Below are 25320 nucleotides of genomic sequence, written 5' to 3' on the forward strand. Positions count from 1 at the left end.
CATTGTCCCTTTTCAATAAATTAAACTGAAACTGAACTGAAAGTGTCGTCTCATTGAAACCAGGTGTTGATTGTGTAGGTTTTAAAGGGACAGTTCAACATTTAGTCAGCTTCTCCTCTCACCATGACCCCTACAGTCACAGCAGGAGGTTCATTCACCACACTGTGAAATAATAATGTATAACTATGTAACGTTACAACGACACATGAAGCAAATACTCTGAACTACTTTCTCTTCTGAAATCCCTCCGCCCAGCAGCCGTGTCTGGAATGTAGTTCCGTTGTCGGTACTACCAGATGTGTCCGGGGCGGCGACTGGCGATGACGTGGCACATCGTGATTGGTCGTGAGGATTTATAAAAGTTGTAGGGAGACGAAAGTGAAGTGAGCTATTTATATTTTCTTATGATAACATTAAACATTTAGGGGCTGTGTCCACCAGACGCGCTTTCAGCTCTGACAGCGCTCTCAGCGCTGCTTTCCCAGCGCTTAGCGCTCTCTCTCTCCCGTCAGAATGCCGCTGTTGCTAGGTTACAAAACGAGTCCTCTGACACTTCCGTGTTCCTGCCTTGTTTAATGTAAACACTACAACGAGTGTCAGAAATACACAATAGCATTAGCAGCAGCTTTTGACATGGACCCTGAGGTCGGCCTACCTTCAATACAAGTGTGGGTCATGATATAAACCGAGCCACGTCTCCGGTTGTGTTGCCGTCGGTAACGTAAGTCCCGCCCCTTCTTGATTCTGATTGGTCAGTGCGGGGAAAAGTGACATTGACGAGCGGAGCGCTGTTCTAAAAGTTGAACAGATTTCAACTCAAAGCGCTCTGAGCGCCGCGACAAAAAGAAGCAAGCGCCCAGGGCGTTTTACCGCCGAGGACGCTGAGAGCTGTGAGCGCCCAACTCAATAGGGTTTGAATGGAAAGTAGACGCCCAGAGCGCTGAAAACGCACCTGGTGGACACGGCCCCTTACATTTGCCATGGAGATCGGTGCCAAATCTGGCGAGAGTGTGTTGTTGAGCCAGAGACAGAGACAGGTCTGGAACTAAGTTCATTTTCTCCTGATGTGTCCGTCTGAAAGTTGTCATTTTGGTGTCAAACTGTTGAGAAGAGATGTGTCTGTGACAGATGAGTCCAATATTTACTATGAGGCAGAGTGACTAACTTCACTAACATCCGCGGTAGCATCCAAGTAACGCATTACGCCACCACGACCAATCACGATGTGCCACGTCATCGCCAGTCGCCGCCCCGGACACATTTGGTACCGACACCGGCTGCATTTCCCTCTAAAACAACTCTGTGTGGTAACGTTGTGTTATTATCTCATAGCGTGGTGAATGTGCAGCTCACAACTTGTCCACCAGAGCGTTGTGGAGTTGTTGGATTGTGTATTTGATGAGTTTGATGATGAGGGAAACCAAGAAATCCCATAATGAGCCTCCGTAGCGTAGCTCTGAGCAGCTCACGGCTCTGCTCCACCGCTCTAAAAACAGCTTGCACCGACAATTAAAGGTAACGAACCTACTGCTATGACTATAGGGATTATGGAGAGAGGAGGATCTGAATAAATGTTGAACTGGCCCTTTAACCTGTGAATACACTGCAAAAACTCAAAATCTTACCAAGAATATTTGTCTTATTTCCAGTCAAAACAAATCTCATTCTACTTAAAATAAGACTCATCACATAAAAAGCAGCTTGTTTTTAGACACTTTTTACTTCTTTCAAGCAGATTTTCACTTGAAATAAGTAGAAAAATCTGATAGTGGAGCAAGTTTTTCTTTCTTATTACAAACACAAAAAACTTGCTTTCACTGGCAGATTTTTCTACTTATTTCAAGTGAAAATTTGTTTGAAACAAGTGAAAATTATCTCAAAACAAGTTCATTTTTAGGTGATGAGTCATGTTTAAGAGAAAAGAGTTTAGTTTTGACTAGAAATGAGACATTTTGACAAGAAATAAGACAAATATTCTTGGAAAGATGTTGAGTTTTTGCAGTGTAAAGGTCTTGTTGTACGATGATGACGTCTGAATCTCACCTTGATGATCTTGGTCTCTGTGATGTCACAGCGATGAGGAAGCACCGGTTCGATGGAGGACGGAGTCAGAACTCTGTCGACCACGTAGAGACGTCCGTTCCTCGCCTCCACCGCCGCCTCCATCACCGCGGCGCCGCCGACCAAGATCTGACCCTGAGAAACCAAACAGAACCGACAGAGCAAAAACTCTAAATCTTTCCAAGAATATTTGTCTTATTTCTTGTCAAAACTAATCTCTTTCCACTTAAATTAACTTGTTTTTAGATCATTTTTACTTGTTTCAAACTGATTTTCATTTGAAATAAGTAGAAAAATCTTTCTACTTATTTCAAGTGAAAATCTGCTTGAAAGAAGTAAAAAGTGTCTAAAAACAAGCTGCTTTTTATGTGACGAGTCTTATTTTAAGTATAATTTGATTTGTTTGGACTAGAAATGACATTTTGACTAGAAATAAGACAAATATTCCTGGAAAGATTTAGAGTTTTTGCAGTGAGGTAGCCTACCTACAGACCGACAGACACAGGTGCACTGCAAAAACTCAAATATCTTACCAAGAATATTTGTCTTATTTTTAGTCAAAAAGGCATTTCTAGTCAAAACTAATCTCATTATACTTAAAAATAAGACACTTTTTACTTCTTTCAAGCACATTGTCACTTGAAATAAGTAGAAAAATCTGATAGTGGAGCAAGTTTTTCTTCCTTATTACAAACACAAAAAACTTGCTTTCACTGGCAGATTTTTCTACTTATTTCAAGTGAAAATGTGTTTGAAACAAGTGAAAATGATCTAAAAACAAGTTAATTTTTAGGTGATGAGTCTTATTTTAAGTGGAAAGAGATTAGTTTTGACAAGAAATGAGACATTTTGACAAGAAATAAGACGAATATTCTTGGTAAGAGTTTGAGTTTTTGCAGTGAGGTAGGCCTACCTACAGACTGACAGACACTAGGGGCCCTAGTTTGCTGGCGCAGCGCAGGTGGCGCAAGGTAGCGCAGCCGGTCTAATGCAAGTTTCGACCAGCGCAGCCTAGCGCAAAGTCAGATTGGGAGATTTGTAGATCGCGCTGCGCTGAGATAGGCGTGGCCGCGCAGCAGGGGGAGGCGTCACAGATTCAGCTTGGTGCAGTGGAAGTTTTGTGCGAAAATGTCTCGCCGAGGTTGCGCTGAAAGCTCGCCACCTCCAACCAGGTCTACTCTCAGCGCAGGGCGGAGCGCAGCAGGTGCAGTGGAAGTTTGGCTGACTGACCTGCAGTGCACACACGTCACCAAGACCTCACAGGCAGATCTCCACAGTTCCAGACACATTTCAATGCAATAAATATCCACAATAACCACTTTTTAATGCAACTAATGGAATCAACACGTGAATTTATATCTATATAGATTGTCCCGTCACATCTGACGTCAGATCAAAGCAGAGATCAAAGGCTGTCGGTGCGTAATGGAAACTCCACCTGAATTAACACAGCAGGGACGAACTGGCACTGAAAAGCAGCTGTGGATGTCCCAAGCAGGACTGAGGGTGGATGACTGCATGTCGCTGCCGTGTTGAGATACCACTCTGCCCTTGTGATGATCGCTTTATTTATTTATTTACTTATTAATTCATTAGAGCGAGCGACCGCATCACGCAGCCGTAATGAAAAACAAAACACAAATCTTCATCTCTCTTAGTCCACCACAGCCTCGGTATCAGATAGTCAGTATATAGCCTACTACAGTATACTCAGCATCTCTATCACAGAGAAAAAAGAGAAAAAAAGAGACGGACAGAGAGAGAGAGAGAGAGAGAGCTTCCTTTACGCTGATTTCATCCGTTACGCATGGTGTTTGTTTATGTTGTGATTACACCTCTCATCTTGCTTACAGGGTTTGAATAAATGTGAGTTTCTTCATTAGTTTATTAGTTGTTGTTTCTTACATTGGGCAGGGGTTCTCAGTGTATCAGATCAAACCTGATTAAGGATATTTGTATTATTATTAGTAAACTCATTATTGGTCACTCTGAGCTCGGACCTCCGGGGAAACAGCTGTTTCCTCCTGGGAGAGGTTCGGCCTCTGGCGTCGCTGTTTCCTCCGTCCATGTCCAAGTATAAAATGACAAACTTGCAGCGCGCATCGCCCTCCGCGCAGTTAAAGGTGAGGAGAGGAGCTCCTTTGATTGGTGAAGATCTGACTCGGCTGTGTCAAACCCACTCCACGCCTTTCTCTCCTCCTCCTGTCTCCCTCCCGCCCTGTCTCCTCCCTCTTCGCCGTTTGCGCCGGTGGGAGGGACGAGGGGAGGGATTGCGCTGGTCTAAGTCTGACTGCGCGGCCCACCAATCTTGCGAAATGGACCTGGTCCACGCCCCGTTGACGTGGCGAAGCTGCCCTGAGGTTAGACTTCGCTCGGTCTAAGAAACTAGGGCCCTCTGTGAGTAGTCGACCACACTTACGTTCTCCGTCACGTTTATCGTCAGAACCTGATTGGCCATCGTCACGATCCGGGGGCTGGACGCCACGTTGAAGACCTCCAGCTGCACACGGGACAGTGACATCATCAGTGACATCATCAGAGACAGGTCAACAGGAAGTAATGATAAGGCACAGGTGAGTGAGGTATGCGGTGAACTACAGGTGAACTCACGGCGGTGGACGGGACCACGTGGTTCCTCAGCAGCTCCACCAGCTTGTTGTGGCCCTGGGGTTCGAACAGTCGATCAGATCGGTCAGTGAAATCAATAAGACATGAAGTAAGACCTGGTTTCTATGGTAACTGACTGCCGGGCCAGGCGGCTCTCACCTCGGCGCTGCTGAGGAAGGACAGGTGTCCGTCCGTCATGGCGTCGAAGGCCGCGGTGGTCGGAGCGAAGACGGTGACGGGACCGGGAAGGTTCAGCACCGAGGCCAAGTCCGTTTTCTAGAGGAGCAACGACAGTACAGGAAGTCTGGGAATGTTCTCATCTGTCCCCAAAGAAGTTTAAATCAAAAGCAGGACTTGGTTATTTGTCTAGGAAGACGTTTCACCTTCATCCAAGAGGCTTGTGCTCCATGTGCCAACGACAGTCGTTTGAGTGACCCCAGTGCATGCTGAAGGTCCTGGCTCGAGGGAGCCAACAAGACCACATCATCTGCAAAAAGCAGAGATGAAATCAAGTGGCTCCCGAACCGTACCCCCTCCGGCCCTTGGCTGCGCCTAGAAATTCTGTCCATAAAGATAATGAACAGAACCGGTGACAAAGGGCAGCCCTGCCGGAGTCCAACACGCACCGGGAACAGGTCTGACTTATTGCCGGCCATGCGAACCAAGCTCCTGCTCCGGTCATACAGGGACCGTACAGCCCTCAGCAGAGGGCCTCCGACCCCATACTCTCGGAGCACCTCCCACAGGATGCCACGTGGGACACGGTCGAAAGCCTTCTTCCACAAAACACATGTGGACTGGTTGGGCAAACTCCCATGCGCCCTCGAGCACCCTGCGGAGGGTGTAGAGCTGGTCCAGTGTTCCACGGCCAGGACGAAAACCGCATTGTTCCTCCTGAATCCGAGGTTCGACTATCGGCCGAATTCTCCTCTCCAGCACCCTGGAATAGACTTTCCCCGGGAGGCTGAGGAGTGTGATCCCCCGGTAGTTGGAACACACCCTCCGGTCCCCCTTTTTGAAGAGAGGGACCACCACCCCGGTCTGCCAGTCCAGAGGCACTGTCCCCGACTGCCACGCGATGCTGCAGAGGCGTGTCAGCCACGACAGCCCCACAACATCCAGAGACTTGAGGTACTCAGGGCGGATCTCATCCACCCCCGGTGCCTTGCCACTGAGGAGCTTCTGGACTACCTCAGTGACTTCAGCTTGGGTGATGAATGAATCAACCACTGAATCCTCAGCCTCTGCTTCCTCGACGGAAGGCGTTTCAGTGGGATTGAGGAGATCCTCGAAGTATTTTTGCTTCCGTGACTGCCCAGGCTGCCGTCCGCTTGGCCTGCCGGTACCCATCAGCTGCCTCAGGAGTCCTCCGAGCTAGCCAGGCTCGGTAGGACTCCTTCTTCAGCTTGACGGCATCCCTTACTTCCGGTGTACACCACCAGGTTCGGGGATTGCCACCACAACAGGCACCGGAGACCTTACGGCCGCAGCTCCGGATGGCCGCGTCAACAATGGAAGTGGAGAACATGGTCCATTCGGACTCAATGTCTCCGGCCTCCCTCGGAATCTGGTCAAAGCTCTCCCGGAGGTGGGAGTTGAAGACCTCCCTGACAGGGGATTCTGCCAGATGTTCCCAGCAGACCCTCACGATACGCTTGGGTCTTCCAGGTCTGACCAGCTTCCTCCCCTGCCAGCGGATCCAACTCACCACCAGGTGGTGATCAGTTGACAGCTCAGCCCCTCTCTTCACCCGAGTGTCCAAGACATACGGCCGGAGATCAGATGACACGACTACAAAGTCGATCATTGACCTCCGGCCTAGGGTGTCCTGGTGCCATGTGCACTGATGGACCCTTATGCTCCAACATGGTGTTCGTTATGGACAGACTGTGGCTAGCACAGAAGTCCAATAACAAAACACCACTCGGGTTCAGATCGGGGAGGCCGTTCCTCCCAATCACACCTCTCCAGGTAACACTGTCGCTGCCCACGTGAGCGTTGAAGTCCCCCAGCAGAACGATGGAGTCCCCGGTTGGAGCAGCTTCCAGCACCCCTCCCAGGGCCTCCAGGAAGGCCGGTACTCTGCACTGCTGCTCGGCCCGTGAGAGACCTATCCCCGACCCGAAGGCGCAGGGAAGCGACCCTCTCGTTAAGTGGAGAGAACTCCAACACATGGCGGCTGAGCTGAGCTGCTATGAGCAAGCCCACACCAGCTCGCCGCCTCTCACCGTGGGCAACTCCAGAGTGGAAGAGAGTCCAGCCTCTCTCCAGGAGTTGGTTCCAGAGCCCAGGCTGTGCGTGGAGGTGAGCCCGACTATCTCTAGCCGGTACCTCTCAACCTCCCGTACGAGCTCAGGCTCTTTCCCCCCCAGCGAGGTGACATTCCATGTCCCTAAAGCCAGAGTCGTTGTCCGGGAATTGGGTCGCCGGGGCCCCCGTTCCCACGGCTGCCACCCAAATCACACGGCACCGGCCCCTTCTGAACCCTCCCACTAATCTGATGTTTGTAAAGTTTATAAAACCAATGATTGGACAAACATTACTATTTGTGTGTGCACACACAAGAGGTTAAATACTGAGTCTCCACACCAGATAGTTGGACCAGTCCCAGCCTGGTCAGATGCTACATGAACTGATGAAGCCTCTTGGATGAAGGTGAAACGTCTTCTAGACAAATAACCAAGTCCAGTTGCTTTTGATTTAAACTTCTTTGGGTGTCAGGGTGTAGGTGTAGGTACAGGTATAGGTGTAGGTACAGGTGTCAGGGTGTAGGTGTAGGTTGTTCCCTCTCACCTCCAACAGAGACTTGAACTTGTCAAATTTTCCGTAGTCAGAGATGATCTTCATCAGGTTCTCCTGGGAACGACAAGAAGAACCAGGAGGTGAGTCAGGGACTTCAGGCTCTAACCTCAGTTTACCCGAGTCACCGGTCTCCTCCTTTACCTTGGTGTCGCTCTCCACAGTCGGAGAAACGCTGTCCATCAGCTTATTGATCAGGTGGATCATCCCGTTGGATGCCACAACATCTGATTGGACGATGGTTCCTCTCTTCCTGCTGCCATGGATACGGATGTAGGTCTGCAGGTCCTGGGACGAGACAAACAAGATGCATTTTAGTTTGTGTTTTTTCTTCTTTTGTGTTTTGTATCTTACATTTATATCAGTTCTGTCATCTACTATTGTTGAATGTTCTAGGAGATACTCCACCCCAGTACTTGAGTAAGAGTACGAATACTACTGGTCAAAATTTACTCCGTTACAAGTAAAAGTATCTCAGACGTGTCGACGTGTTACTGCAGTAAGAGTAAAAAAGTACATGCTTTTAAAGGTAGGTACTTTAAGTCAAAGTCAGAGTGAGAGTAAATGTCTTATTCTCCACATCAGTGAATGACTCTAATAGTTTGTAAATGAATGTAAGGAACTTTTAACTCTTGTTAGTGAGAATGAACTCTTTGAAAGCAGCTGCACTGATGTGCTGCTTTTAGGGGTTAGGGTTTCCTTCTCTGACAAACACAGCTTGTGTCCAATAGGAGTTTAGAAAAAGACCTGAAAGTAACCAGTACTTTTCAGCCTTCCTACTAATTAACTCCAGTAAAAGTACTAATATTTGTCTTGGAAATGTATTCAAGTAAGAATAATAAGTACAAATCCTCTGGATATGTTGACCCTATTGGCTGTTGATGACCTCACCCCTCCCGTCGTGTCCGTCTCAGCTGATTTTCCCGTCAGGGTGTAAAACACGTCGCTCTTCTTCAGGGAGTCGAAGGGCATCACCCCGGCAACCAGGTGCATCTTACACAGGTACTTGGCCTTGGACGGGTCAGAGGTCAGAGTCCTCACCTGGAGGAAACACACACACACACACACACACGCTGTGATGATCAGCTACTTCCTGTTCACAGGCGATCGATCAGCTGAGTGTGAGTCATAGATATATACTGACTAGATGCTGCGTTCCCAGGCAGCTCTATTGAGTGGAATGCGTCAACACGGCGGCCATCTTGGTCAGGGGGAAGCCGTGTCTACTTCCTGCACTAGAGGTCTATCAACCATTAACATCACCACAACTCACTGAATATTCAACCGGTTCTCAAGCCGTTTGGTTTATTATAGATGTCAGACATATAGACCCTTTCAGAGAGTATAAACAAATACAGGTGTTACCAAGGATACTAATTAAGGCTCCATTCCATTTAGTGTACCAGAGCGTTTTCTAATGAGCCACACCTGTCTTTGTTTATACTCTCTGAAAGGGTCTATAGTTATGATACAAACAAAAACAAACATTTTTTTTAAATGTATTAAACATACACTTAGATACTCAGACACACACCCACATGCATAAATACACAGTGAGATGTGTTGTACAGGGTCTGACTGGTCTGACTGCTGGTCAGACGTTTATATGACTATGGTCAGAAACCCCTCACCAAGATGGCCGCCGTGTTGACGTACGCTGAGAAGCAGAAGGCGGTATATATCTAGTCAATATATACATCTATGTGTGTGGTTGATCCTCACCGAGGTTCCTCTGAAGCCTTTGTTGATCGGGACGAACACGGTGAAGGGGCCGAGGTTCTGCAGAGGCCACAACACCGAGCCTGAAACACACAACATGAACACACAACATGAACACACAACACAACGCTCCTCAGGGTCAGCTCCACAAATTCATCATTTAAAACCACTTGTTAAAACATTTCTATCATATAAGACCAGTTCTGACAGCTACAGTTTACAAGCATGCTATGATATTTTCACACATAAATTATTGCTTTACAACTTGGACACACACAACAGAAAGTATATTATGTTAAAAACCATCAATGGCGTGAATTTGTGGAAATACTGTTAGAGAAATTTCTGGAAAAAAAGTGGTAAAAATCCTCAAAAAAAAAAAGTTTAAAAAAAAAATCTAGAAAAAAGTAAGATTTCACAAAAATAAAATGAAATAATGTTAAAAAGTTTCTATAGAGAAAAGTGGTAAAAATTTCTCTAAAAACGTTAAAACATTTCTAGAAAAACGTGGTAAAATTAAATTTAAATGTAATTGAATTTAATAATATAATTAATTCAATTTAATAATAATTCAATTATTATATTCTAGAAGAAACTGGTAAAATTCCTCAAAAAGTTTTTAAAAAATTCTAGAAAACGTGGTAAAAAAAAAAAAAAAAATCAAAACCACTGATGTTTAATGCACCAATGTGGATGGATGTGCATTGTCCCAATTCAATAAATAAATAAATGAGGTCAAATCAATACATAATCTATAATCTATAATCTATAATGCAGCCCGTACCGAACAGCGTGAGGGCGTTGCTCAGCTGACCCGTCCACTGGCCTCCGGGCTCCGTGTTCAGCTCGTTCAGACGCTGCACGATGTTCCCGTAACACACCTTACCGTTGCCAAGGTAACCCTGGAGGCAGGTGCACCTGAGGGACAGAGACACAGGTGACACACCCCCTCATCACCATGACAACTCCCCCCCATCACCATGACAACGTCCAGTGGTGTAGTGGGGATTTTCTTACTGGATGGACGCCATCGAAATACAAACTATGTGACGTCATTGAAACACCATCCACTGCCACAGAGAGTTTAGTGTGACTGAACAAGACTGTGATGTTTAATTGTTATCCAGCCTAATGCCACTGTCACTATCATTCACTCATTCATGTTGAAAGTCCAAGACAAAGTTTTAATCTCTAGACCAGGGGGGTCAAACTCAAATACGCTGTGGGCCAAACTTTACAAATTTGTAGGCTACAAGTCCCAGGGTAAGTACTTGTTTATTGAGAACATTTACTTTTTTGCACATATTTAAAGCAGAAGTAAGTGGTCCGGTCGTTTTCGCTAATGCTGCGTTCCAGGCAGGCTTTTGAAATCGTAAATTACAGCTTCAAGTCACGACTTACGACTTTGTAGCGTTCCAGGCAACCCACTCGTGTTTCTCCGACCTGTTTTACCTGTGAAAGTCACTATAACGGCCACTCGTAACTTCTGACCCGTGAACTCGTACCAGATCGAACTGGTACGACTTCACAGGTCGGAAAAACACGAGTTACGAGTTGCCTTGAACGCACCATAACAGTCCTTGTCCCTACGTCACCACATTCACGGCGTTCCTTGGCTGCACACACAGAGAGGACTGCCCCTTTATGCCGTTCTCTCCTCATTGGATAAAAACTGTAGGATACGATAAATGTTTTCTCCTGGGCTCAGAGCAGAGGGACTGACAGACCCGTGTTTCAGACCAAACACTCTATAGAAGTGATTGCTGTCGGAAGATACAACTATTTAAGACTTATATTAACACAAATATATCACTTACTTCTGCTTTAACCTAAAACTAACAAAGCCTGTAAGTTAACAACATCAAAATTAAATACATTTTAAAAGTCAGTTGCATTCATTTCTAATGGCTCTATCTATCTGCAGCTTTCCATGGTCATTTCTAGGGGGAAAAACCCATTTCTATTCCGCTGTTTTGACACCGCTCCGCCTGGCCATGTGGATTTGTTTACAACGAAGCCCGTGAAAAATCAATAGGGAGCGGTGGTGAATAACGTTACGATGTTACGACGTGTCCGTCACCATGACAACCCCCCCCCCCCAGAGAGAGATAAACACTGACTCTATCTGTCCCGGAGCCACGGTGCTGCAGTTGGCGTTGGGGTGACAGCTGTCTGGTCGACACCCGTCAGCAAGGCTGCAGCCGCCGCCGGCCAGCTGGTCAAAACCAGGAAGACACTCACAGTGGGACTGAGGACACACACACACACACACACACACACACACACACACACACACACACACACACACACACACACACACACACACAAAGGGTCACAGGTACAGCTGAGTCATCCTCATCCTGACTTCATCACACTGCAAAAACTCAAAATCTTACCAAGAATATTTGTCTTATTTCTAGTCAAAACAAATCTCATTCTACTTAAAATAAGACTCATCACATAAAAAGCAGCTTGTTTTTAGACACTTTTTACTTTTTTCAAGCAGATTTTCACTTGAAATAAGTAGAAAAATCTGATAGTGGAGCAGAAGTGAAGTGAAGTGTTTTTCTTCCTTTTAACAAGCACAAAAACTTGCTTTCACTGGCAGATTTTTCTACTTATTTCAAGTGAAAATTTGTTTGGAACAAGTGAAAATGATCTAAAAACAAGTTAATTTTTAGGTGATGAGTCTTATTTTAAGTGGAAAGAGATTAGTTTTGACTAGAAATGAGACATTTTGACAAGAAATAAGACAAATATTCTTGGAAAGATTTTGAGTTTTTGCAGTGCACTGATCACCACTGAATAAATTCATTCATAAAAAAAATAATGAAGGATGAAGAACCAGAGCCTTAACAAGAGGTGATAGTAATGTACCGAGGCGTAGAACAACATTTAGTCAAATAGTTGTTTCTGTAAGAGGAACTCAGTCTTGGAACAAGTTACCACCACACATCAGAAACTGTGAAAACGTCTTACTCTGTAAAAAAAAAATCTCAAACATTGGTTATAAACAAATCAGACATGTACTCATGTAGCTTAAATACTGTTTAATGTGATGTCTGTTCCCGGGGCGTGTATGGTATATTGTTCTTTAACTGTGGGTTAAAGTTGTCTGTTCTTATTTGTTTTGCCTTGATATTGTCTGTATGTGTTCTGTCTTGTAATTGTCCATGGTATGACTTGTCATCACAAGGTTTTAAAGTCTTCTGTGTTTATGTCTTTTAGAAACCTGCCTTGGGACTGCGGCTGAAGTTTAGCAGCTGTGCAAAGTCCGGCACATTTACACTGATGCTTAATGCGTCACACTGCAAAAACTCAAAATCTTTCCAAGAATATTTGTCTTATTTCTTGTCAAAATGTCTCATTTCTAGTCAAAACTAAGCTGTTTTCACTTAAAATAAGACTCATCAACTAAAAATGAACTTGTTTTTAGATCATTTTCACTTGTTTCAAACTAATTTTCACTTGAAATAAGTAGAAAAATCTGCCAGTGAAAGCAAGATTTTTGTGTTTGTAATAAGAAAGAAAAACTTGCTCCACTATTAGATTTTTTCTACTTATTTCAAGTGAAAATTTGCTTGAAAGAAGTAAAAAGTTTCTAAAAACAAGCTGCTTTTAATGTGATGAGTCTTATTTTAGGTAGAATGAGATTTATTTTGACTGGAAATGACATTTTGACTAGAAATAAGACAAATATTCTTGGTAAGATTTAGAGTTTTTGCAGTGGCAGTGTTGATGAATGTGCACTGTCCCAATTCAATAAAGAAATAAAGAAATGAAATGAAATGAAATGAAATGATCCTGATCCCGACCTTTCCCGGTCCATCGTAGACGCATCTGGAGGAGCCGGGGACGCAGCCGCCATGTTGGCTCTGACAGGGGTCGATGGCGGCGCAGACGCGTCCGTCCCCGGTGTAACCTTGGTGACAGGCGCACAGGTGCTGGTTGGGACCGGTGTGGACGCAGGAGGCGTGGGCGTGGCAGACCGGCCGCACACACGGGTTCATGGCTGAGGGAGAAAACACACTCAACAACTCAACCAATCAGGTATCACAACAGAGATACGACCTGCGAGACTTGAACTACAGAGCTTCACTACAACAGTCTCAGTCTGCCATCCAGTCCTCCCATTAAGCTGGTCTGTCCTCTCTTCCTATGAACCAGTCTGCCATCCAGTCCTCCCATTAAGCTGGTCTGTCCTCTCTTCCTATGAACCAGTCTGCCATCCAGTCCTCCCATTAAGCTGGTCTGTCCTCTCTTCCTATGAACCAGTCTGCCATCCAGTCCTCCCATTAAGCTGGTCTGCCCTCTCTTCCCATGAACCAGTCTGCCATCCAGTCCTCCCATTAAGCTGGTCTGCCCTCTCTTCCCATGAACCAGTCTGCCATCCAGTCCTCCCATTAAGCTGGTCTGTCCTCTCTTCCCATGAACCAGTCTGCCATCCAGTCCTCCCATTAAGCTGGTCTGCCCTCTCTTCCCATGAACCAGTCTGCCATCCAGTCCTCCCATTAAGCTGGTCTGTCCTCTCTTCCTATGAACCAGTCTGCCATCCAGTCCTCCCATTAAGCTGGTCTGCCCTCTCTTCCTATGAACCAGTCTGCCATCCAGTCCTCCCATTAAGCTGGTCTGCTCTCTCTTCCTATGAACCAGTCTGCCATCCAGTCCTCCCATTAAGCTGGTCTGCCCTCCCTTCCTATGAACCAGTCTGCCATCCAGTCCTCCCATTAAGCTGGTCTGCTCTCTCTTCCTATGAACCAGTCTGCCATCCAGTCCTCCCATTAAGCTGGTCTGCCCTCTCTTCCTATGAACCAGTCTGCCATCCAGTCCTCCCATTAAGCTGGTCTGCCCTCTCTTCCTATGAACCAGTCTGCCATCCAGTCCTCCCATTAAGCTGGTCTGCCCTCTCTTCCTATGAACCAGTCTGCCATCCAGTCCTCCCATTAAGCTGGTCTGTCCTCTCTTCCTATGAACCAGTCTGCCATCCAGTCCTCCCATTAAGCTGGTCTGTCCTCTCTTCCTATGAACCAGTCTGCCATCCAGTCCTCCCATTAAGCTGGTCTGCCCTCTCTTCCCATGAACCAGTCTGCCATCCAGTCCTCCCATTAAGCTGGTCTGCCCTCTCTTCCCATGAACCAGTCTGCCATCCAGTCCTCCCATTAAGCTGGTCTGCCCTCTCTTCCCATGAACCAGTCTGCCATCCAGTCCTCCCATTAAGCTGGTCTGTCCTCTCTTCCTATGAACCAGTCTGCCATCCAGTCCTCCCATTAAGCTGGTCTGCTCTCTCTTCCTATGAACCAGTCTGCCATCCAGTCCTCCCATTAAGCTGGTCTGCCCTCCCTTCCTATGAACCAGTCTGCCATCCAGTCCTCCCATTAAGCTGGTCTGCTCTCTCTTCCTATGAACCAGTCTGCCATCCAGTCCTCCCATTAAGCTGGTCTGCCCTCTCTTCCTATGAACCAGTCTGCCATCCAGTCCTCCCATTAAGCTGGTCTGCCCTCTCTTCCTATGAACCAGTCTGCCATCCAGTCCTCCCATTAAGCTGGTCTGCCCTCTCTTCCTATGAACCAGTCTGCCATCCAGTCCTCCCATTAAGCTGGTCTGCCCTCTCTTCCCATGAACCAAGTCAAAAACCGGAAGCCAGTTTTGCATTTCCGGTGGAATTGTACGTTTACGTTTCCATGGTTTTCAGTCGTTGTCATAGTTGCGGTAAACACATGGATCTATTAACGCTGGCTTTTAACAGTGGATGTCCATTTGTGTGATATCCATTGTTAAAAGCTGATGTGATGATCCATGCGTTTTACAGATTTTCATTGAAAAAAAAAACATTGACATTCGGAAAAAGGTGGATAGAGGAGCTAGCTGTGTTGCTACGGTAACTCACACAGACACTGGTCCCCTGACTTCTGGTAACCAGGTAAACACTGACACACCAGGCGACCGGTCAGCGCCTCCTCCATGCAGCGAGCGTTCTGCTGACAGCGGAGCGCCACGCAGTCAGCTGACTCTGCAACAGGTGAGGCACAGCAGGTAAAGGGTTAATACGTGATTATTGATCATAACTGATTATAACTGATTATCAGATCGGTAACACTTTACAATAAGGGTCCCTTAATTAACGTTAGCTAGTACATTATTAAGCATTAATTAACTGTTTACAGATATATTATCAATCATTATTATGTATTAATTAGGATTAGGAAACACAATAATTAATGTAGCCTATTAGTAAGCAGTTAATTAGGGCCACGGGCAATCGCACCGGGCACTGGTCCCAACAGCTATGAAATAGCTGCAGGGACCAGTGCCCGGGCGAAGCCCGGGCACTACTGTTATTGTGTGGATTTTTTCCTAGTTTTTATTATTTTTCATCTTCCGGACGCTTTTTCGATTCGCGACTAGTCCTGCAACTCGAAGAGTTGCAGGACATATTATATATCAAAACGTGCGTCTTGATCGGGATCGCTATGCTATTACTTTTTTCAACAGTTTATGAATTTTTCGCGACGTAAGTCGCGAAAAACTGCGCAAAATTTTGCATTGAAATCAATGGGACGGGCGAAAAAAAAAGAGCGAAAAAGACCAATCATTGGAGTTTAACAAACGTCTACTGCTCAGGCATACTTTCACCTAGAGACTTCATTTAAACTTTAAACTGTAGACACAAGTCTTGTGTATTGTCGTATTACTCCACGTTTTGATAGGTCATATAGTTTTTGATCAATCCCTGTTCAATGACCATGATCATTTTTGGAGAAATTATGATATTATAATGGTTGTGTATTGCACGGAATGTTCGTGTCAGAGTGCGTGACATCATCGGTTAGAGTGGGAGAGATGCCAGAAAAACTCCAGATTTTTTCTCTTTCCAAACTCCAAACGGCCACAATTTACACTCTACACACATAATTTTTTCAGAATTTGTAAGACAAACTTGTTATCTCTCCTATCATCTGCTCAAAATATCAGAGAGACTTACAGAATTTAAACTCTGAGCCTCTAAGTGCGGCCACGTCTGTCTCTGCTCCTCATTGAGTCCAATACAAATATTTTCTGAGAGAAGCAGAACGGCCTGATGTTTTAAAACTGCCAGCGTCGCCAAAATATTTACTGTAGAAACACCAAATCGTACCAAAATTTTCAGTAAGTCCTTAGAGCAACGTTGATCTGTGTTTTGTTCTGATAGGAGTTACCGTTTTGTCATGCTAAGCCTAAATGTGAGACCGGTGCAGAGGCAGAAAATCGCTCTTTTTCTCCACGTTTCTGTCTGTCTCAGCCTGCGGGGGCCCCTATCGCCGTGGTAACCTCTTTGATCCTCAGGCCAGAGCTCGTTAACTTCATAAACAATCCACCTGGCGCTCGTTTAAATGTTTATAAACACCGACACAGCTAAATCAGACTGACACAGGATGCAGCTACTAACTAACTATGTGTCAAGTCAGTCACACACACAGACTCTAGAGCCAGCTTCATGTGATTACAGTTACACACACACACGCACACACACACACACACAGTTAACCTAATGTGGTTACAGCTCCTCCATATCAGTGCTTATAGAAAGATGATCATGTGTCTGTCTGATCAGCTCTGTCTTGACCTTAAGATCGTGGGTTTGATTCCCATGTTGACAGAGATGGCAAAATCGGCAGTAGCCGTGGCCCATTCAAAATTTCCCGAGAGGAAATTTTCTAGTTAATGTTTACTACTCAAAGTTAGTTAATAAATGAATAATAAAAGTTGAATAATGTAATTAGTTATCGTTATGTATGCATTACTCAGCATTAATTAACACATTAGTTTATACATTAATGCTTAATAATGTACTAACTAATGTTAATTCCCAGCGGGCAATATGCAATATCTCTTTTTTTTTGTGGACTAATGTTCCCATATGCTTTTATATTGATATTTCATTATGTTTTTATAGGTTTTATGTTTTGTATTTATTCTGTCTTGTGTGTGTTGTGTGGTATCACAGCGGGGAAGCAACGTGAATTTCGTTGAATTCTTTTTTCAATGACAATAAAGGCAATCTAATCTAATCTAATCTAATCTAATTAAGGGACCCTTATTATTGTAAACTGTTACCATCAGATCGTATCAATAAACTGACCTTGATCACAGTTTGGACCTTTGTATCCAGAGAAACAGGTGCATCGACCGTCACCTGTCAACCCAGAGTCACACAGGCCGTGCACACAGGTACACACTGCACACACACACACACACACACACACACACACACACACATGGAACAGATCAATAGGAGTGAACGTCTGTGAGTCGTTTTATTCAGAGTCAGTCAGAAGTTACCTGAGCTGCAGGTGGAACCGTAACGACCCGGTGCACAGTCCTCACACGCAGTACCTGCAAAGCCCAGCTACACACACACACACACACACACACACACACACACACACACACACACACACACACACACACACACACACACACACACACACACACACACACACACACTTTACTCATCATTGATAAGCACTAACTGTATTTATAAACTACATATTGTTATAAAGAATTCAGTATTTATTATTGGTTAACTAACACTCAAAGGGATAGTTCAACATTTTGTCAAACTGAACCATCACCATAATCCCTATAGTCATAGCAGTAGGTTCGTTACCTTTAACTGTCGGTTGCAAGCTGTTTTTAGAACGGCGGAGCAGAGCCGTGAGCTGCTCAGAGCTACGCTAGGGAGGCTCATTATGGGATTTCTTGGTTTCCCTCATCAAACTCATCAAATACACAATCCAACAACTCCACAACGCTCTGGTGGACAAGTTGTGACCTGCACATTCACCACGCTATGAGATAATAACACAACGTTACCACACAGAGTTGTTTTAGAGGGAAATTCATGCAAAACCACTGATGCACGTTGCCTTCAGGGACAGTTTTTCATCATCAGTCTCAGTATTTCCCTCTAAAACAACTCTGTGTGGTAACGTTGTGTTATTATCTCATAGCGTGGTGAATGTGCAGCTCACAACTTGTCCACCAGAGCGTTGTGGAGTTGTTGGATTGTGTATTTGATGAGTTTGATGATGAGGGAAACCAAGAAATCCCATAATGAGCCTCCGTAGCGTAGCTCTGAGCAGCTCACGGCTCTGCTCCGCCGTTCTAAAAACAGCTTGCACCGACAATTAAAGGTAACGAACCTACTGCTATGACTATAGGGATTATGGCAATGGGACCATTTGACTAAATGTTGAACTATCCCTTTACTCGTGTCCAGGTGTGTTACCTGACAGCTGCAGGTGCCGTTCCCTCCCAGGCCGTCGGAACAAACTCCTCGGCTGCTGCACGGTCTCTCTGGCTGCTCCGGACACTCTGACACACACAAGACAGGAAACAGCTTCATCCCTCCATCCCTCCATGTGTGTGTGTGTGTGTGTGTGTGTGTGTGTGTGTGTGTGTGTGTGTGTGTGTGTGTGTCAGCACATTTGATTTCATTCCTGGTGACTGAGAGGAAGGAAGTCCAGGTCCTGCATCCTGCACCGAGCACGGCGACATCATGTGACAGAGTTACACCGGTGTGTTCACATGTTGTGAAGCAGAGCTGGAATACCGACCCTAAGCCTCACTCAGATGCCCAATTCCAATTCTAGTTTTCATCCCTAGCCCTAGCCCTAGCCTTTAAAGCAGAAGTAAGGTGAATGTTTGTGTTAATCTAAGTCTTAAATAGTTGTATCTTCCGACAGCAATCACTTCTATAGAGTGTTTGGACTGAAACACGGGTCTGTCAGTCACTCTGCTCTGCTCTGAGCCCAGGAGAAAACTTTCCTTGTATCCTACAACCTTTATCCAATGAGGAGAGAGAACGGCATGAAGAGGTGAGAGCAGAGTGACTGACAGACCCGTGTTTCAGACCAAACACTCTATAGAAGTGATTGCTGTCGGAAGATACAACTATTTAAGACTTATATTAACACAAACATTCACCTGACTTCTGCTTTAAGGCCCAGGGCTATACTAGGGCTGAGGGGGGAACTGGACTTCACTCAGAGTGTTTCCAGGTCTGAAGCTCCAGTTTGTTTGATCAGCTCCGAGGCTCCACGTGTTGGTAGCATCAGAGTAAATCTGAGTGTTGTGTGGACAATCAGATGTGGACAGATGTGAACAGATGTGCGTCCTCACCGAGACAGTACGGTCCCCAGTAGCCGGGGCAGCAGCTCTTGAGCTCCAGCTGCCTGTAGCACTCTGAGGAGCAGCCGCCGATGGCCAGGGTGAGGCTGGCCGTCCTGATCTGGTACTTGCAGTCCTTGGTGGTCGACCCGGGGGTCAGTCTGTACCCGGACGGACACGGCATCAACAGGCTGACGCTGCAGGACCGGCACGAAGTCCGAGTCCTCAGGACCGTCTGGTTGGAGCAGAAGTTCTGACAAAACACAACACACAGTTAGTTCTTTATTCCTTAAAGGTCATCTGGAGACCTGGGAGGCCGGTTCCTAGTCCAACCAAAACTTTATATGAGAGTAATAGGACCCGACACAAAAACCTCCATAAAACTACACAACAGCCCTTTAATATTCCTCCACACTGCTCGTCCACTGCAACCCAAGTGTCCTGAAGGGAGATAGTCCAGAGTTTACTGGAAACTACCTCATTGAGGTCGCTTTCACACTAGCCTCGTTTGGTCCGGACTTTAGGACCAAACAAGCGGACCATGGTCCCCCAAAACAGTCAGGACTCGGTCCGGTTCGAAGTGAACCATGGTCCGGTTCGCTTCAGGTGAGAACGTAATCGGGACTTTTAATATTGGACCAAATACAGGAAGCAAACCAGAACAGCAGTGTTTCCCATAATAAATTACGTCAACGCATCGTTTCATTCATTCATGTCCGCATAGCGCTCTTTCTCCGTTGTCTTCTTGCAAAGCAGAACTGTCAAAGCTGCTGCTCCCCGTTGTTGATGAATAGGAAAAAAATGACAAAGTGATTTTCCCTCACAAATGTTCTGACCAATAGCTAACGACCTGTTAGACCACGTGTCATTGGTTAACAAAAAAGCTGCGTTTTGACAAGAGACCGTGTGAACACAGACCGAACCAAAACTTCATTGCAACAACGTCTCATCTCTTCCCTCTGGTCCGGACCGTGGTTCAGACTTTCAGGTGTGAAAGGACCTTAAGTTCGGTCTGGATTATATTTTTTGTGAACTATTCCTTTAAATAAACTGCAACAGCCAAGTGTGAAGTGCAACAACAGCAATTATGTCTCAATGTAAAGCACTTTGGCTTCCCCTGTGGTTTTTTAAATGGGCTAGAAATAAAGTTGATTGATTGATTGAATGAAGGTTTTTTTGTAATTATGCAGGATTTCTCTAGAGAGATTGACAGAAGTGAAGCATCATGCTCTGTTCACTCTCTTCCCAGTCTGGACCTGAACCTGGTCTGGACCTGAACCTGGTCTGATCCGGTCTCAGTCTGATCCGGTCTGGACCTGGACCCGGTTTGATCCGGTCTGATCCGGTCTCAGTCTGATCCGGTCTGGACCTGGACCCGGTTTGATCCGGTCTGATCCGGTCTCAGTCTGATCCGGTCTGGACCTGGACCCGGTCTGATCCGGTCTGGACCTGGACCCGGTTTGATCCGGTCTCGTCTCCAGTTGGAGTCTCGTCTCAGACTCTGAACCATCAAAGTGTTTGTGTGTGTAAACAGGAAGTGCCTGATGTTAAACTGTTATCATCTGCATCTGAGCTGCAGGAAGCTGTCACACACACACACACACACACACACACACACACACACACACACACACACACACACACACACACACACACACACACACACACACACACACACACACACACACCGGTCCTGGACCAACGTGGACCAACTCTGTCCTGAGACGTCCAGCAACTAACAGACTATTTAGTGTCAAACAGAGGATTTAAATCTCCATTCACATCTGATCAATGAAGAAACCACTGATCACTGATCAGATCCATAACAAATGTGGTTTTGTTTCTGACATTATGCAAAACTCACTTTTTCACTGCTTTAGTAGCTATGTGTATTTGCGTATCCAGATGCCTCCTCACCCCTTAAACGTCAGTTTTGACGACTACGTCAACATTTTGTAAACTGCCATAGTAAGAAAATGTGTCTAGATGTTTTAATTTCACCCGGCTTATTACATCACAAGCCGGGTGATGTGAATATTCCAGCCCTCGCTCCCGTGGTTACCATGGTTACCTCAGCTACCAGAGCGAAGACTCTAAACCGAGCGTTTAGAGCAGCGCTGTGAAACTGGTGTGTAGAGAAACCTCTATCTGTTGGTTTTTCTGACCAAAGTGTGTTACTAACATTATTCTTAGACATCAAGGAGCAGAAATGAGCAGCTATAATACGTATGTTCCCTTTAACAACTGAAGATCAACTTCTTCCACTGATCTGATCCATAATTGATCTGATCACATCAATCAGATCAGATTCAGGTTCAAGTTCATCATTTGTAAAGTCGGTCTTCATGAAGCAGTTTTGTCCGGTGACACTGAACCTTTAAGACCAACTGAACCTGAATCTTCGTCTTACACAAACAAACTTGAGCTTCTGAGCTGGGAGGAGATCATAAAATATAGGAACATCTGTCTGATCTTTAAAATCCTGCACGGTTTAGCTCCTCCACCACTGAACTCATTCATAAACCAACGCAGTAACACTGGTCAGATCACTAGAAGCGCCACTCGTGGCGACTCAACAGTCCCATTCAGGAAAAGTACATTTGGCCAGCTATCGTTTTCTGTTAAAGCATCACAACATTGGAACTCACTTCCCACCCATATTAAAGAAATACTACATACTGTACATTTACATCCAAACTAAAAACATGGCTCACTCATAACTACACCTGTACACACTAAGATATTGTGCTATTTGCGTCATGATCATGCTGCCTGTCTGTGTTCTATCTGTCTGTGTGTGATTACTGGTATATTGCATGTGCTGCTCTTGTATGTTTCTATGTGCTGTCTCTGCATGATTGTACTGATGCCTACCTGTTCTATCCCTAGTGATTCTTTTTAATCATTGTGTTGTAATGTTTTTTAGGGTGCCCATTGTCATCTGGCCGGGGACTACAGCAGGTCATTAGCCATGCTGGCTAAAGCCCTTTTTACTGTATTTGATGCAGTTGATTATAATTGGGACTGTCAATGTACAATAAAACAATAAAATAAAGTAAAGTAAAGAATCCACGTCTGAATGAATGAATGAATGAATGAGTGACGTTACCTGTGACGCAGCTGAAGCCTTGGTCATCATTGTCATCATCATCATCATCATCATGAGCGAAGCCAGCAGCAGCTTGGACCTGCAGCCGTCGTCCATGGTTCCTCTGCTCTGTCCTGGTCTCTCTCTGTCCCCCAACTCTATCCCTCTTTTCACTGTCCCCTCCTCCCTTCTCCCCCTCCTCCCCCTCCTCTTCCTCTTCCTCCTGTGTTTCCTCTGACCCCCCCCCCACCAATTACAACTGCTGACTCAGTTGTTCTTTTACTCCAGTTCAACATTTTTGTCAGATTGGCCCATCACCATAATCCCTATAGTCATAGCAGTAGGTTCGTTACCTTTAATTGTCGGTGCAAGCTGTTTTTAGAACGGCGGAGCAGAGCCGTGAGCTGCTCAGAGCTACGCTACGGAGGCTCATTATGGGATTTCTTGGTTTCCCTCATCAAACTAATCAAATACACAATCCAACAACTCCAAAAAACATTCTTTCAGAGGGAAATACAGAGACTGTTGATGAAAAACTGTCCCTGAAGGCAACGTGCATCAGTGGTTTTGCATGAATTTCCCTCTAAAACAACTCTGTGTGGTAACGTTGTGTTATTATCTCATAGTGTGGTGAATGTGCAGCTCACAACTTGTCCACCAGAGCGTTGTGGAGTTGTTGGATTGTGTATTTGATGAGTTTGATGAGGGAAACCAAGAAATCCCATAATGAGCCTCCGTAGCGTAGCTCTGAGCAGCTCACGGCTCTGCTCCGCCGTTCTAAAAACAGCTTGCACCGACAATTAAAGGTAACGAACCTACAGTACTTTTTTTTGTTTATTTAGACGGGACAGTGCATATTAATGTAAATACACCGGACTCAGCACTGCTACTAAATTTCATGCCTAGTCCCCAAACAAGACAACAACTAACATAAAAAGTCCATAAAGACGGACAGAGGACCGATAGATGACAAAACAAGTAGATTTACATGACTGCAGGAGGATTAGACACACGCTGAGACTAGATACGATTACTTTACCCAGACTGAGCACGGTTACATGATTGCACACTTACCGGCCATAGACATACACACTTAATAACTATATAGGCTACCTACACTATTGCACACGTACAGGCCATAGACAATAGACACACAACTGCACACACAAGAAAGACCCAGATTAAACATGACTACAGGTGCTCACAGGTTAGTTTGTCTAATATCCAGTGTGTAAGTTGTGCATTAAAAGTCCTAAAAGTCGGACGCTCTCTAATAATAATGGGTAACTTGTTCCATTCTGAACATCCTTGGATTGATAACACGTTTAGAGAAAAAGTTGTGCGTCTAAATTGTACCTCACAGTCCCGTCTTGTGGTAGCTCTGCTCCCTCTATATATTCCTATCTGGTGGTTTTTTATCTTCTCTTCCAGGGCCGTGTAGAGATTTATAGATCACACATACTGTACATGTTTAAAATACTTAAGATTGTCCAAACATGGCAACGGGCCAATATGACAACATGTTGAACTATCCCTTTAAACTTTATTTAAATTTAAATTTAAATTTAACTTTATTAAATAAATAAATAAAAACCACATCATCACAAACTGAGTCGACTCAACACAGTAGAAATGACGAGTACAACAACACAGCTTCACTCTGTAATGACCTGCTGTGTGTGTGTGTGTGTGTGTGTGTGTGTGTGTGTGTGTGTGTGTGTGTGTGTGTGTGTGTGTGTGTGTGTGTGTGTGTGTGTGTGTGTGTGTGTGTGAATAGCAGGAAATCCTGGACTGTAAATAAGAATCTGTTGCTCTTTTCTCTTTCCTGAAACTTTCTGCTCTGTCATCACACACCGCTGATAAGACACACACACACACACACACACACACACACACACACAGCAGTTTGTGCTGACTGTCAGTGTGAACAGGAGTCGTCTTTGTTTTTTGTTCCAACCTTCTCATAAATCACATGTTCACCATCAGTCCAGACAGATGTGACACTGTTCAACATCTGGAAGATGAACCCACTCTGACTCGCATTAGAGCAGACACACACACACACACACACACACACACACACACACACACACACACACACACACACACACACACACACACACACACACACACACACACACAGACACACAACTCAATCACAGCTCATATAATATTATTAATCAATTATAATAACTCACATTTATAGCGATTTAATAAAAAGCCCAAATCCTGAAATATTGCAGTCATGTTAAAGGAAGCTGTAAAAAAGCGTTTTCTTAATTAAAATAAGTCATATTTTAGCTCCAATAGTCCTGGTAAGGAGAACATCATTGTTTTTTAGTCTTGGGACCTGTTCTATTGGATTCTTGACTCTGAAAACGTACAGTTTGACACCAAATTAGTTATTACAGCTACAACAGAAGCAAAGATATGATGGGCCTCTCTAGTAGGCCTATGGTCGGCGGTATAATATAGATGTGCTTACAACTTACAACAATGTGAGATTTGGTTTCATAATGGAGGACAAGAAAATAGAATATAACATAAATAATTTGATTATACTCGCCAAATACTTTCTACACAAATGAAAATTCTCTAAAACTCCACGATTCTGTATTCTGCGTACTTACTGTGAAATAAAACAGGTATTTATTTGACCCAGAAAACGATGTTTTGTATAATTAGTCTAAAAAGAAAAGATCCCTGTGTGCTCCATGTAGAGCTGTGTTCTTGGTCTTCATATGGAGACCAGAGGCAGATGTGTCGGCACAGCAGAAGACGATAGAGTTTGTAATTTATGTGACATCCAAGAGGTGGAGAATGAAATTCATTTTGTGTTCTACTGTCCTTTCTATGACTCTATAAGACACAAACTGTTTAGTAAAGTAGATCCAAAT

The 25320-nt window shown here is 44.9% G+C and overlaps 1 protein-coding gene across 1 annotated transcript in view; it reads right to left on the reverse strand.

The window, feature by feature from the left end:
* stab2 (stabilin 2) overlaps positions 1–22540 on the reverse strand; it is a gene marked incomplete at both ends in the record, with an annotated part of 70853 nt that extends 48313 nt beyond the window's left edge. Inside the window, 17 exon segments of the mRNA XM_083999330.1 lie at positions 2044–2196; positions 4481–4561; positions 4672–4725; positions 4828–4944; positions 7462–7524; positions 7612–7755; positions 8359–8508; positions 9190–9269; positions 9971–10104; positions 11307–11434; positions 13002–13198; positions 15074–15196; positions 17306–17401; positions 17506–17572; positions 18455–18540; positions 19348–19588; positions 22445–22540. Of these exon segments, the coding sequence (XP_083855456.1) occupies positions 2044–2196; positions 4481–4561; positions 4672–4725; positions 4828–4944; positions 7462–7524; positions 7612–7755; positions 8359–8508; positions 9190–9269; positions 9971–10104; positions 11307–11434; positions 13002–13198; positions 15074–15196; positions 17306–17401; positions 17506–17572; positions 18455–18540; positions 19348–19588; positions 22445–22540 (2010 nt within the window).
* Positions 22541–25320: the final 2780 nt, after the last annotated feature.

The sequence above is a fragment of the Trachurus trachurus genome (genome assembly GCF_905171665.1).
Source record: "Trachurus trachurus genome assembly, chromosome: 23".
Classification (NCBI taxonomy): domain Eukaryota; kingdom Metazoa; phylum Chordata; class Actinopteri; order Carangiformes; family Carangidae; genus Trachurus; species Trachurus trachurus.